Source organism: Mytilus californianus, unplaced genomic scaffold (genome assembly GCF_021869535.1).
Source record: "Mytilus californianus isolate M0D057914Y unplaced genomic scaffold, xbMytCali1.0.p SCAF_3, whole genome shotgun sequence".
Classification (NCBI taxonomy): domain Eukaryota; kingdom Metazoa; phylum Mollusca; class Bivalvia; order Mytilida; family Mytilidae; genus Mytilus; species Mytilus californianus.
In genome coordinates, this window is record NW_026262679.1 from 53,088,448 (window position 1) to 53,102,894 (window position 14,447).

General features: G+C 32.7%; 1 protein-coding gene across 1 annotated transcript in view; it reads right to left on the minus strand.

Moving 5' to 3' along the window:
- The window catches only part of LOC127734856 (WD repeat-containing protein 11-like), a 59,464-nt gene that overhangs the window by 42,223 nt on the left and 2,794 nt on the right, over positions 1–14,447 (minus strand). The window contains exons 3-11 of the mRNA XM_052244899.1: positions 12,729–12,770; positions 11,449–11,602; positions 10,723–10,896; positions 10,127–10,228; positions 6,129–6,240; positions 5,540–5,717; positions 4,454–4,577; positions 3,488–3,669; positions 2,717–2,969 (exon numbers count right to left, since the gene is read on the minus strand). Coding sequence (XP_052100859.1) covers positions 2,717–2,969; positions 3,488–3,669; positions 4,454–4,577; positions 5,540–5,717; positions 6,129–6,240; positions 10,127–10,228; positions 10,723–10,896; positions 11,449–11,602; positions 12,729–12,770 — 1,321 coding nt within the window. The remainder of the gene's footprint in view (positions 1–2,716; positions 2,970–3,487; positions 3,670–4,453; positions 4,578–5,539; positions 5,718–6,128; positions 6,241–10,126; positions 10,229–10,722; positions 10,897–11,448; positions 11,603–12,728; positions 12,771–14,447) is intronic.

Genomic DNA, 14,447 nt, shown 5'->3' on the forward strand with positions numbered 1-14,447 from the left:
GGGCAAGTATGGACACAACATTCAAGCTTGATACAGCTCTGAATTTGGATTGTGATTAAATATTTGACACAGCATAGGTTTCTGACACAGAATGAATGTGGTCTAAGAACTTAAAAATTTTAAATTGGACATTCACCTATTATGGTCCAATATCCAAAATCTAAATACATGGTTAGATTCAGCATATCAAAGAACCCCAAGAATTCAATTTTTAATGAAATCAAAAAAGTTTAATTTTGGACCCCGATTTGGACCAACTTGAAAACTGGGCCCATAATCAAAAATCTAAATACATGTTTAGATTCAGCATATCAAAGAACCCTAAAAATTCAATTTTTGTTAAAATCAAACTAAGTTTAATTTTGGACCCTTTGGACCTTAATGTAGACCAATTTGAAAACGGAACCAAAAATTAAGAATCTAAATACACGGTTAGATTCGGCATATCAAAGAACCCCAATAATTCAATTTTTGATGAAATCAAACAAAGTTAAATTTTGGACCCTTTTGACCTCAATGTGGACAAAGTTGATAACGGGGCCCAAAAATCAAAAATCTAAATACATGGTTATATTCAGCATATCAAAGAACCCCATATATTCAATTTTTGTTGAAATCAAACAAAGTTTAATTTTGGACCCCGATTTGGACCAACTTGAAAACTGGGCCCATAATCAAAAATCTAAATACATGTTTAGATTCAGCATATCAAAGAACCCTAAGAATTCAATTTTTGTTAAAATCAAACTAAGTTTAATTTTGGACCCTTTGGACCTTAATGTAAACCAATTTGAAAACGGAACCAAAAATTAAGAATCTAAATACACGGTTAGATTCAGCATATCAAAGAACCCCAATAATTCAATTTTTGATGAAATCAAACAAAGTTAAATTTTGGACCCTTTGGACCTCAATGTGGACCAATTTAAAAACGGGGCCCAAAATCCAAAAACTTAATACACGGTGAGATTCAGCATATTAAAGAACCCCAAGAATTCAAGAATAAAACCCCATTGAAATTGATCAAGAAATAAGCAATTTTTACGAAGTATCTTCTTTTGCACAATACTGTGCAATTGAATATTTCTTGCTATTGCGCAATACTGTACAATTGACAATTTCTTGCTATTGCGCAATATTGTGCTATTGGATATTACTTGCTATTGCGCAATACTGTGCAATTGAAGATTTCTTGCTATTGCGCAATACTGTGCAATTGAAGATTTCTTGCTATTGTGTAATACTGTGCAATTGAAAATTTCTTGCTATTGCACAATACTTATTAGATAATAATTTACACATCCTGTTTGGTGTGTATCTCCTACCATATCATTATTATTTGCTTTTAAATATTAATCAGAAATAACCAACTTAAAATGGAAAATTTTAAAAGAAAAAAAAAAGGAAAAAAAGAAAAAAAAAGAAAAAAAAAAAATCCCCCCCCAAATTTTTTGAACCCCCTTATGATTCATCACCCCCAAACTCAATCCCGGCCTTCCCTTTGTGGTATGGTACCTTGCAGTACAATTTCAGAGAGATCCATACACTTGAACACAAGTTATTGTCTGGAAACTAGAAAAATGCTTATTTTTGGCCCCTTTTTGGCCCCCAATTCCTAAACGTTTCGAGCAATTACCCCCAAACTCAATTCCAGCTTTCCCTTTGTGATATGGAACCTTGTAGTACAATTTCAGAAATATCCAAACACTTACACACAAGTTATTGTCATGAAACTAGAAAAATGCTTGTTTTTTGCCCCTTTTTTGGCCCCTAATTCCTAAAATTTTGAGGCAATTACCCCCAAAATCAATTACAGCCTTTCCTTTGTGATATGGAACCTTGTGGTACAATGTCAGAGAGATCCATACACTTACACACAAGTTATTGTCTGGAAGTTACAAAAATGCTTATTTTTGGCCCCTTTTTGGCCCCTAATTCCTTAACTGTTGGTACCATAACCCCCAAAATCAATCCCAACCTTCCTTTCGTGGTATTGAACCTTATGGTAAAATTTCATGGAGATCCATTCACTTAAACTAAAGTTAGAGTGCGAAAACCAATGTGTCTTCGGACGACGCCGGACGACGCCAGACGACGACGACGACGCCGCCGGACGACGACGACGCCAACGTCATACCAATATACGACCAAAAAATTTTTAATTTTTGCGGTCGTATAAAAACAGGAATGGCAAAGTCCTTGTTTAGGTATAGGAAACCCTTAATAATCACTCAGAACAAAATTTAAAATTTCCAGTGCACAACTTATCTCCTGAAGATGACTCTGTGCAAGTTTTGTATGATTCTGTCATTCTGTCATGGTGTTTTCAATAAGTTGAGGATTAACAAACTGATAGATTAGGGGTTTGGCCCCCACAAAATTGTTAAACATCACCATATTAGGTATGTGCCTATCTCAAGTCGGAAGCCTTAAATTCTGTGGTTGTCGTTTGTTGCTGTATATCATGTTCAGTGAACCTATAATTGCTAACATCTACATCATTTGGTCTATTGTGGATAGTTGTCTCATTGGCAATCATACCACATCTCCTTATTTTATATTGATATAAGCAGAAATGTTGTTATTAGTTACTAGATAAATTGGTTGCAATCATTTGTGATACAAGATGGCAGCAGACTTCCCACTTCCATTAACATAAGTCTTCTCTCAGGCACCTGAACAGAACATTCAATAAAACATTCAAAATAGTACTAACCCAAAGCCAAGAGTGGGTTGTAGATATGATAGTTCTTTGTGGTCATTGGGGGACACATTCTGAGGACTGTTACTGCAGGTGCAACACCAGACAGTAACCCAGTCATTACAAACTTCAGATGACCATGACCTATTGGAATGCTATGATGGCCAATCATACTACTCAATACTGACTTTGGCGCTGGAATGTCACTTATTACAGGAAAATCTAATTTTGTGCAGACACCCTTTGGTGTGGAAATCACTGATGGATTCTGTAAAATAAAGAATTATTTTAGAACAATTAGAGGAGTCAATATTCAATCTTTAAAATATTCTATCTTTAGTCTCATTCAAAACTTGCGTAGACTAGGACAATTTACAGCTTACATAAAGGATGTACACTTTTCTATATGCTAACCTTTAAATGTGTGTTTTTGTCTGTGAATTTGTGTTGATTTGTTGAGGCCTCATCCATGTTCATCAAATATTTTATTTCTGCCCATTTCAATGAAACTGAATTATACCGCAAGTATGTTACCACTTATTCAGAATTTGATATTTATCTTTCAAATTGCCATTTAAATAATTTTTTACTGTACTAATAATATTTTATTACGGTAAAATTTAGCTTCAATATTTTTTGTCAAGATAACTTTCAATTTTTGTTGGTGCCCCCATGACAAAATATCAGGTGGCATATTGTTTTACCACTGTCCATTCATTTGTCCATCCATCCAACAGTCTGACCCACATAGGGTACATGGTTTCCTAGATTTTTTTAAACTTTTACCTGTGCTAACAATATTTCCCAGAAAATCATTCTCCCATCTGTTACTGACAATGTTATTGTCTTCTCTGATACAGGGCAACATGTTATACAACAAACTTTACTGTTTCTCGTCACTCTCATAGAATCTGACTGACATCTCACGTCATACATCATATCCATTGACATTGGAGGAGGAGAGTCATCTGTAACAGAAAACAACAATCTTCATTGTCTCATTTATCTTCTACAATCAGCTTAGAACCTTACTTGTAAATCATGCTCAAATATATTTTAATCTTTGTGGCAGAATATGACTGATATCCTAAATTATGTCCACAGTCAAGTCATCTTAGCCACCTCTGTGGAATCATGGTAACAGGGTGATCTCAAGAGCGAGAACACAGGGGTTATATCACTGTAAGGGTTAAACTAAGACTTTAAATCTGATATTTGCTGCATTTCCATCGTTATTGGAATTAATATTGTTAAATTTTAATTCATTGTATTTTAAAGTTTAAGTGCAAAATCTAGACAGCTTAGAGTCTGAGTAATGTGTCCAAATGAGGAAAGCATCTGCTGGTGGACTATTACCTTCTACTTTGTGTGTAAGAACTTTAAAAATCAGGATCATTCTGTCCTTTAGCACAAAAAAAGGGTTAATACTCATATCACATTAACATGTTCCTGTTCTTAATAGGGTTAGAAATATTTTCCATTGGACATTTATCATCCATAATTCATTAGTGTCAAATGAAAAAAGAGTAACTTCCCCACCTCCAAAGGTGTATGTCTTTGTAAAACATTCTCAGTTTAAAGTTTAATCTATAGCTATAACATATAACAAAAATTATAAAACTCAAGGTTTTTTCAAAGTAACAACATAAAATGAAATATGATGATATACTAAAAGAAAATTAATATAAAGGGAAACCCAAACCAAAATGCTGAAAAACATCACATGTATCTGTATCTTGATAAAATAATTACCAAATGCTCCCGTCCCCTCAGATGCAGGTGTATTGATTACATTGGTTTTCCTTCTAACCCTCGCTGTGAGACTTCCATTCTCATGTAAACAAATCAAAACATCTCTCTGCCTTAAGGATAATACCTGATGATTAAAAAAAGAAATGATGAGTAATTATGTTATCAAAAATATAATGTAATAAGATTATGAAATCACTTTTGCTTTGCATAAACTAAAGTGAAATAACATTCATACAGCAACAACATTAAGTATAATAAGTTTTCCCTTATCTAATTTTTTTTATTTCCTGTGGATGCATTTATTTTTCGTGGTTAGAAGAAAAATTGTATTTTCTTTGATATATGATTTCGTGGTTTTGCCAAAGTCTCTACACAAGCCTATAGACAATTTGTACTTCATTGAACATTGAAACTCATTGTTCAATTGTATCCACAAAAACCATAAAAATTAGTATCCCACAAAAAATAAGGAATCCACAGTACCTTTTAGACTAATTTCTCTAATTCTTACACAATTTACCCTTTTCCTGACCTGTTGATTATTTTTATTTAATCAACGTGTAGTTTGTTTGATCTCGGTTCTTCATTGGTCAAAATTGGATTATGACGTCAAATTTTCTTGCTTTCCTCTGAATTTTTTATTGCGACGTCATGAAAAAAGTGACCATGCCTGATGACGTCACATAGAAAGAACACATCTTTTTTGCAGATCATCGGAAAAAAAGGATTGAGTCTGTCTGCATATTGTTTAAAAATCATTAGAGAAAGAGATTCCACCACCAAATCTAGTGCAATACGATATTTATCAACTCTCAACAGTTAAATTTCAAATATTTAAAACACTCAGCAAGCCTCACATTTTAAATTTGAAAATTTAACTGTCTCAAGTGGATAAATATCATATCACACTCGATACAGTGGTAGAATCTATATTTCTACAATTGTTTTCATCCATATATAAATGTCTGGAAGGATACAGATACAGATAATTTTATTAACCTATCAAGGTGCCCTTTGGAGGGAGATATTCTCTGTAACTGTGGTCACCAAAATTATTTTTTCCATATTAATACGACAGTGTATTACCTGCACATATGGTGATCCTGATCTTTCCATTTGTATAATGCCCACAGTCTGGTTAATTTCTAGATCTAAGATAAGAATTTCCCTTGGGTACAGTAATATGAGATGGTGTCGACATGACTGATGATGGAGCAATTGTAAACATTCATTTAAAGCCATGGATTCTATGTCAGCAGTCGTTCTAAGAAATGAAGAAATAAGATTTTATAAGTGATGGTTCCCATTATGCAGTATATATCACTGATCATGACTGTTCTGTGTTATAGATTAGCCATGTTATGTATGCAACTGAAAACACATATTGGAAAGCACAGATGTAAAAAGTATAAGAAAGAATTGTTATTTATTAAACTTTGTAAATTAAAACTATCAACATGTTCCAGTTTATCAAAGCCAAATTTTTCAAATGGTAAATGATTATTTTTGCATTCAAATCCAAATGAATTATAAATCTTTTAAATTAGAAAAGATATCACAAGACCAAATCACCAAAAATTTACGATATTTACGAAAAGTCTGATCCAATTCATTTGATTTCAATCACTACTTTTGTATTAAGACTAAAAAGATAGCCAATGAAAAAACATCTTACTTCTTTGATGGTTCCCCAACAAGAATTGAACTCATTTTCTTGGCTAGATTCTTTGATGACATGGATTTTTTCTCTAAACTACCATTTAAACTCTCTGCCTTCAGTGAGGAAGCTAAAGAAAAAATAATAAATACAGCTTTCGGTTGTTTTTAAATATCTATTGCTACAGACATTTAGCCTGAAAAAAATGAATAAAAATATTCCTCTCTATACTATCTTTTGATTGTAAGTAGCTTCTGTCCAAGTTTGGTAAAAATCCAGGATAATTTATGAATCTCATAAATGTTTTAAAAACTTAAACTGCAGAATGTATGTAATGTTGACTGAAAGAAAAACTAAGTCCATTTATAAGTAAAATACGGAAAAAATGGAACAAAATTTTATCAAAATTTCCTTCTAGATACTAGCTTTTAATCATAAACAAGCTTCTGTCCAAGTGTAGTACAAATCCAGGATAGTTTAAGAAAGTTAGTCAAATTTTAAAAACTTTAACCACAGAGTGAATGTAATGTTAACTGGCAGAAAAACTAAGTCCATTTATAAGTAAAATAAGGAAAAAATTGATTTTTTTTTTACAAAATTTACTTCTGGATACTATCTTATGATCATAAACAAGCTTCTTTCCAAGTTTGGTAGAAATCCAGGATAGTTTAAGAAAGTTATTAAAATTTCAAAAACTTTAACCACAGAGTGAATGTAATGTTTCCTGGCAGAAAAACTAAGTCCATTTATAAGTAAAATACGGAAAAATGGAACTGTTTTTTTACAAAATTTACTTTTGAATATAATCTTATGATCATGAACAAGCTTCTGTCCAAGTTTGGTAGAAATCCAGGATAGTTTAAGAAAGTTATTAAAATTTCAAAAACTTTAACCACAGAGTGAATATTTGTGAACGCCGCCGACGACAACAACGACACCGACAACGGAATGTAGGATCGCTATGTCTGGCTTTTTCGACAAAAGTCGAAGGCTCGACAAAAAGGGAAATACATAAAAACTATATCTCTAGAAGTAGAAGTACAAATATATATACAATATACATACATTGTTTGAAAATATAAAATTTACTTGTATGAGGTTTAGAAACCGGAAGAAAAACATGGATCATGGTTATTTTCTGATGCTGCAATTTAACATCCTTGCTCAAATGTTTAGTTTTATAATTCCTGATTGTTGTCATCCATATTAAAAATAAAACAGCATTGCTTAAATGCAGACCATGTGTAAGATTTCAAATATTCAAATTTTAAATATAAGTTAATTATTTATTAATTGTTTAACTAACATATTCATTTATTCTTGTAAGAATACGAAACACAGTTTTTACTATTTATTTATGAAAGCGCTAATGTAACGTTGCGCTCTTTTGAATAACACATTTTCCCGTTTCTGTTTTATGACGTTACGCCTTTGCCGTGCGCTTTGTCGTCTAGACTTTATTTGATTACATACGGATGCACATTGTTTTTTATTAGACAGATTATAGTGGGTAAGAAACCCTTTATGTATACTTTCTTTTTATTACATCAAAACTTATTTAAAGAGAGAAAACATTGTATACTATTTATTAGAAATATGCGTAAATTTTAATTATTATTTTAAACGTAATTTAACTTATGAGAGAACTTATGATACATGAATGAAATGATTTTTATTGTTTGTTTAGTTTAATGTGAACACTTAAACATGTATCTTATTATAATTTATGTATTTTTACTTATGTGAAATTATTCTTTATTTGTAGAGAATCGATTGTTAGCGACCATATGATATTATATATGAATAAAAGATAGATACATGGTGCAAACTCGCATACTCATTTCTTCGCCCATAAGTTAACCAATGTGATTCGTACAATTCTCAACTTTGGAGACAATTATCAAGTTCTGGAGGAAATTCTAAAATTGTGCCAAATTTGACTATTTGGTGAAAAATGGCTACCGATAGACGGAATGAAGACTTTCTGGACTTCGGTGATGTAAAACGGACTCGTAGTACGAATTTAGCGCAGCTTACTAAATTGTACAAAGAATTGGAGAAGAATTTAATTTCATATGAGAACGTGGAACATGTAAAACAGTTATATTCAAAGTTATGTGAAAGGTTTGAACAATTTAAGTTAGCACACTTACAGTGTTTAGATTTGTGTACACAATCAGAAGTTATAGCAAATTTGGAAGTGAACTATGAACGTTGTCATGAGAACTTTGTAGAATTCCGGGATAGATTTTCCCAGTATATCGCAAGTGAAAAATCGCATGAAGAGGAAATACCCGAAGAAAGTGATACAGTTTCAATTGATAGCCGTTTGAGTTCACGATCTTCAGTTTCATCACAATCTAGATTACGCAGTGCCAAAGCTAAGCGGCTCATTGCAGAACTTAAACTCAGGAAATTATCAGAACACCATGAACTAGAACGTGAACAGCATGAACTAGAGCGTGCACAAATAGAAATTAAATTCAGACAACAGGTATTTAATCAACGATTCGAGCTGGAAGAGGCCAATCTCGAAGAATCAGTGTGGCAAGAAGCAGTGGAATCATGAACATTCGGAACATTTCGCAAACAGTCTCGCAAACATTACAGAGCTCTATTCATGAGAGTGAAAAGGAATGTATTAATATGAACTCTATTTCCGGACAAACTGCAGCAACTGATAAACCAACGATGAACATTAATAACAGTACACAGGGAATCAGTGCTCAGTCTGGATTTTCGGATGTAAGTGTTTCTAGCATAGATTCAGCTTTTCAAAGCCTAGCATCTACACTTCATGAAGGGTTTAATTTGCCAAAACCAGAATTATTAACTTTTAATGGAACTCTGTTAGACTATAGTAAGTTTATAAGGAACTTTGAGACAAACATTGAAGGTAGAATAAGTGATAATAGTTTGAGACTGAGTTATTTAATTCAGTACTGTAGAGGTGAAGCAAAGTGTTGTATAGAAGATTATGTATAATTAGATTCTGATGAGGGTTACAAACGTGCTAGGGCAATATTGTACTCCAGATACGGTAGGCCACATGTAATTGCTAGATCATTTATTGAAAAATTAGTGTACGGCGCTCAGATTAAAGCGTCAGATATTTGAAGGTTTATCTGAATTGGCATTAGAAATGCAAAAATGTGAAATCACATTGTCTCAGTTAGGCTTTAATTCAGATATTGATAATTCTGAAAATTTAAGGTGTATTGTTAAACGCCTTCCAATGCATATGAGAACAAGATGGGTCGATATTGCTCATTCAATTAGCGAGTCTGGTAGAGAACCCTGGTTTTCTGATTTAGCTAAATTTGTAGACGAAAAATCACGCACTGCTAGTTCTATGTATGGTTACGATCTTTGTAGAGAAAACAATCAGAACAAGACTGATAATAGGGTTTTTACAAGTAAACATTGTAATAATGATACAGTTAAGAGTAAGGTTACTATGTTAAGTACTCAAAGTTTAAATAACACAGCTAAGTATGAGCACAAATGTAACTGTTGTACAGGTACATGTGTAGATTTGACATCTTGTAGCAAATTCAAGTCAATGAGTTTAGATGATAGGTATAAATTAGTACACATGTTAAAATTGTGTTATAATTGTTTGAAAGGGAAGCATTTTGCTAACAATTGTAGAAAACCAAAAGCATGCACTGTATCTGACTGTAATGTTAAGCATAATATTTTATTGCATAGTTGGTCTAAGCCCGGTTTTGATCATGCAGCTACCCAGCCTTCAGTTAATTGCGCAGCTACTAAAGGTTCTATGATTAAGAACTGTTTCGGGATTATTCCTGTCCTCGTTAAGGGTCAGAACGGTAACTCTTGCAAAACATTTGCCTTGCTAGATGACGGAGCAGATAAAACTTTATGTGATGAACGATTACTTCAGAAATTAAATATAGCCAGCAAGCCGGTCACTTTCGAGATATCTACTGTTAGCTCTTCTGGTAGTACAATTCACGGTCAAGAAGTTGACTTGCAGGATGAATAAAATTTACCTTGACTAGAGGGACTACAGATATAAAATTTCTTTCCATTATCTGAAGGAGTCTTTGTAATGGAGAAGTCTTCAATGAAAATGATACTATCTTGTCCTAAAACTGAAATCAAATAATAAAATAGCAAATTAAGATTCTCTCAAGAAGTATATATAGTAATGCCACAAACCATGAATTAACCAATTACTTTAAATTTTTGACAATAGTAATCTTGTAAAGTGAGATTGAGATTTCTTGCATCTTCAAAGCATGTTTGATCAAGTTCAATGTTACTACAATAGACTCTGGCAAATCGGAGACTTAAGATATAAAAAAATATCCCATTTCCATATACATTCAATTAAAAGATAAACATATAATCATTGAAGATCCTGGGCTGTTCCATTACGACATACATAGTACCCATGGAAGGCACTTTGAAAATGGTGTAACCCCTATGAAGGTTATTTAAGAATTTTCATACACTTTCATTGTACAAAAACTCCCACCCATAGATGCGATTTTGAAGTGTCTTATCTAGGTTCCATGTAGGTTTTTATAATTAATAACATTATCAATAATAATCTTTAAGAATGTATGCAATAACTGTTACCTACATGCAACATTTCTATGGTTAAATGGGTCAAATGAGAATGATAACAATGTTTCTGTGTATGATTTCTTCCATAACTTGGTCCCTGTGTCTGCATTCCATAGTATCATAGAGTATGGAGGATGCAGAGCTACCAGTAAATCATATGAGGCATCCTGGTTTGACAACCATTGTAAATCTGAAATATGGAAAATTGATTCAAATTACATTACTTAAAAAAGAAATATATGTTATCATATTTTAATTCTTATAAAGGACAAAATAATACTTAAAAGGGATAACAAATAAACAAACAAATAAACATGTATTGCTATGTGTTTCTTTATTCTACATTGGCTAGAGGTATAGGGGGAGGGTTGAGATCTCACAAAACATGTTTAACCCCGCCGCATTTTTGCGCCTGTCCCAAGTCCTCTGGCCTTTGTTAGTCTTGTATGTTTTTTTAATTTTAGTTCATTTATGTGTTTTGGAGTTTAGTGTGACGTCCATTTTCACTGAACTAGTACACAATTTTATTTAGGGGCCAGCTGAGGACCACCTCTGGGTGCGGGATTTTTCTCGCTGCGTTGAAGTTGTTTGCTTTTACAGATTTCTTGAATCTCTTTTTGCAGTAAAAATTAATTCACATGATATACAAAATGTATTACCTGGGATTGGTTTTTTTATTTCATTACTGTTCATTTTTAGTTCCCATGGTTTAACTATGCAGTACATGTTATTTATATATTACCTTGTATAGGTTTGTTGCCATCACTGAATTCAGTTTTTGGTTCTCCTTGTTTGACATCCCATATTATAATCAAACCATTAGAATCACCAGATGCTAATCTTAGTGTATAAGGACTTCCAAGATCATGGTGGTAATTCTCATGTGACCATTTCACCTAAATCATACAGTTCACTGGTGTTAATATGTCTTTTGATTGAGTTAAGCCATTTCAATTGATATTTTATAGTGTGTCTTTCTATGTTGTGATGTTACAATATTGTTTCAGATAAGGGTGAAGGTTTGGTACCATTAAAACGTTTAAACCCGCTGCAATTGTTTGCACCTTTCCTAAGTCAGGAATCTGATGTTCAGTAGTTGTCGTTTGTTGATGTGGATCATAAGTGTTTCTCGTTTCTCGTTTTTTATATAGATTAGACCGTTGGTTTTCCCGTTTGAATGGTTTTACACTAGTAATTTTTGGGGCCCTTTATAGCTTGCTGTTCGGTGTGAGCCAAGGCTCTGTGTTGACCGTACTTTGACCTATAATGGTTTACTTTTATAAGTTTTGACTTGGATGGAGAGTTGTCTCATTGGCACTCATACCACATCTTCTTATATCTAAATATACATGAATTTATGGATATTTTTTTGAAATTATATATGTCATGATCAAGAGAAAAAGTTTTATAAAATATGAACAAAACTTTTAAAAGGAAAATCAATCTCATTCATAAACCCAATACAATTATAACATAAAATCAATGTGGGTGGTAATATTTTTTAAAGGAGTTCTGTTTCTTCTTGAATACAGTGTTTTATAACTTTTACATAACCAATTCATATGATTGCTGTAAATTCAAAAGTCTTTGTGTTCATTTATTATTGTGATTGTTGAAAAATGTGAGATTAATTATTGCAATTGAAGGAAGTTTTGCTTACAATAATACAAATTGTACTGTTCAAGTTCAAAGTGCAAGTTTTTATTTTTGTGAAACCCCTCCTGTCTAAATTTTAGCAGTAATACAAACGTGGCAATTATTTCTTAATTCACAGTAGATATTTTATTCAATCACACTTAATCTTTTTCCCTGGGAAGGTGCCTATACTGTGGACACTTTGCAAATAACATTGGACAATTTTAGATAAATCATCAAATCAAAAGTTATTTTCTACATAAAAACTATGTGCTTGTAGCAACGTAAATTTTTAATTCTTTTTTTTTCATTTGCAATATTTTTAAGAAAAACTAGTTTCACTAAACTAAAACAACAATCTTTCATCTGAGATTATTTCTGACCTACCTTTACTACTGTTCCCTTATGCTTAACCAATACTTGTATGACCTGTATAAAGATGGCAATTAGTTAATTTTAACACATATAAATTTCTTGATCTAAACTCTTTCCTAAGAAATTTTTCAAAAGCGTTAAAATATCTTTTGAAAATAGTTAAGATAAATTACATAACTGAGAGTATGTTCTTGTGTAGAAATTCCAATAAGAAATATATTTTACATTATTGTAGTAATCAACCTATTGTTTATACTGTTGGTGAGAAGTAACATGTCTACCATGTAAGTTAGAAGGATAATAGATATACTAAAGAAGGCCAGAAGCAGAAACCTCTATAAATGGTTTATAGCAAAATGCCTTGAGTGTGTAGGTAAAGGTAATATCTTTGGTTAGCTTCCTTCCTAGCTGAACCGTGAAGTCATTATTTAAGTTAGGTTTACTACCCTCCTTTAAGAGTAGATTACTCCTACAGATAACCAATCTATCTGTCTGTAGAACTAGACTACTCGGAAAGGAGGGTAGTATACCTAATCTAATAATGATTTCACGGTTCAGCTAGCAAGCAAGCTAACCAAAGATATTACCTTTACCTACACACTCAAGGCATTTTGTTGTAATTACTACAAAAATTAAAAGTATGTTTTATTTATCTACTTATAGAAAAGAAAGGACATGGGGTATCCATTCACAATACAAAATCAGTATATGCATGCAAAAGACAAAAAGCAAAGGAACAGCACTTTTATTGCTGTTTTTCATCTCAAAAGTCAGAGTGAGGCCTTCAACACTGAGCAAAAAACTCTCATCTAACACTGGTTTGAGCAGAATTCTTTGCAAACTGACGATCAGGCCACAACTGTGAATTGAACAAGCCAGAAATAACGTATGTATAGGGCAAATAATTCAGGTAGACTATGTATTGTAAGATGCAACACCACCAACTTGGGGCCGGTCAACATCAGGAAAGTAGTATATATATATCTAAAACAAAATGGTTCCTACACATTAGTGTAATTATCAAACTATGTAGAATATATTTTGGTAATTTAGGTATTAAATGAAGGGTGAAGGACTGGTTATCCCCATCGAAAGCTTTTTGACTGATAATTTCGAATAAAACCAAAGTTTATGAATGAATTCTAAAAATGAGGACATATATTGCCTGTTTCTCAGGAATGAAGTACCTGGTATGGTGTATCCAAAGTTCAGGTAACCAGTACAGTCTCATGTGTAAATAACAGTATATTGACCCTGCCCTCCATATATGTTTGAATGTGAAAAATTTAACTAAGAAAGCAATAGGGCTAAGAATAGGTGGTGTGCGTCTTATCAAAATTTAATTACAAAAACTGGCCTTAAATTGAGAGAATGATGTAGCACACAACAGAGAAGTTATCTCAAGAATAAATATGCCATGACATTCAAAAACCATAAGAGCTCAAGCACGTGGAAACTTTCTACGGCCTCAACACAGCACGAGACACAAACTCTATTAATCATGTTAATACAATAGAAAAGAAAGGATATGGGGTATGCATCCATGACACAAAATCAGTATATGCACAGCAAAATACACAAAAAACAAATGAACAGCGCTTTTATTGCTGTTCTTCATCTCAAAGGCACAGTTAGACCTTCAACACGGAGCAAAAAAACTCTCACCACACTTCAATTCTTTGCAAACTGACGATCACGCCACAACTGTGAATTGAAGAACAAAGCCATGGA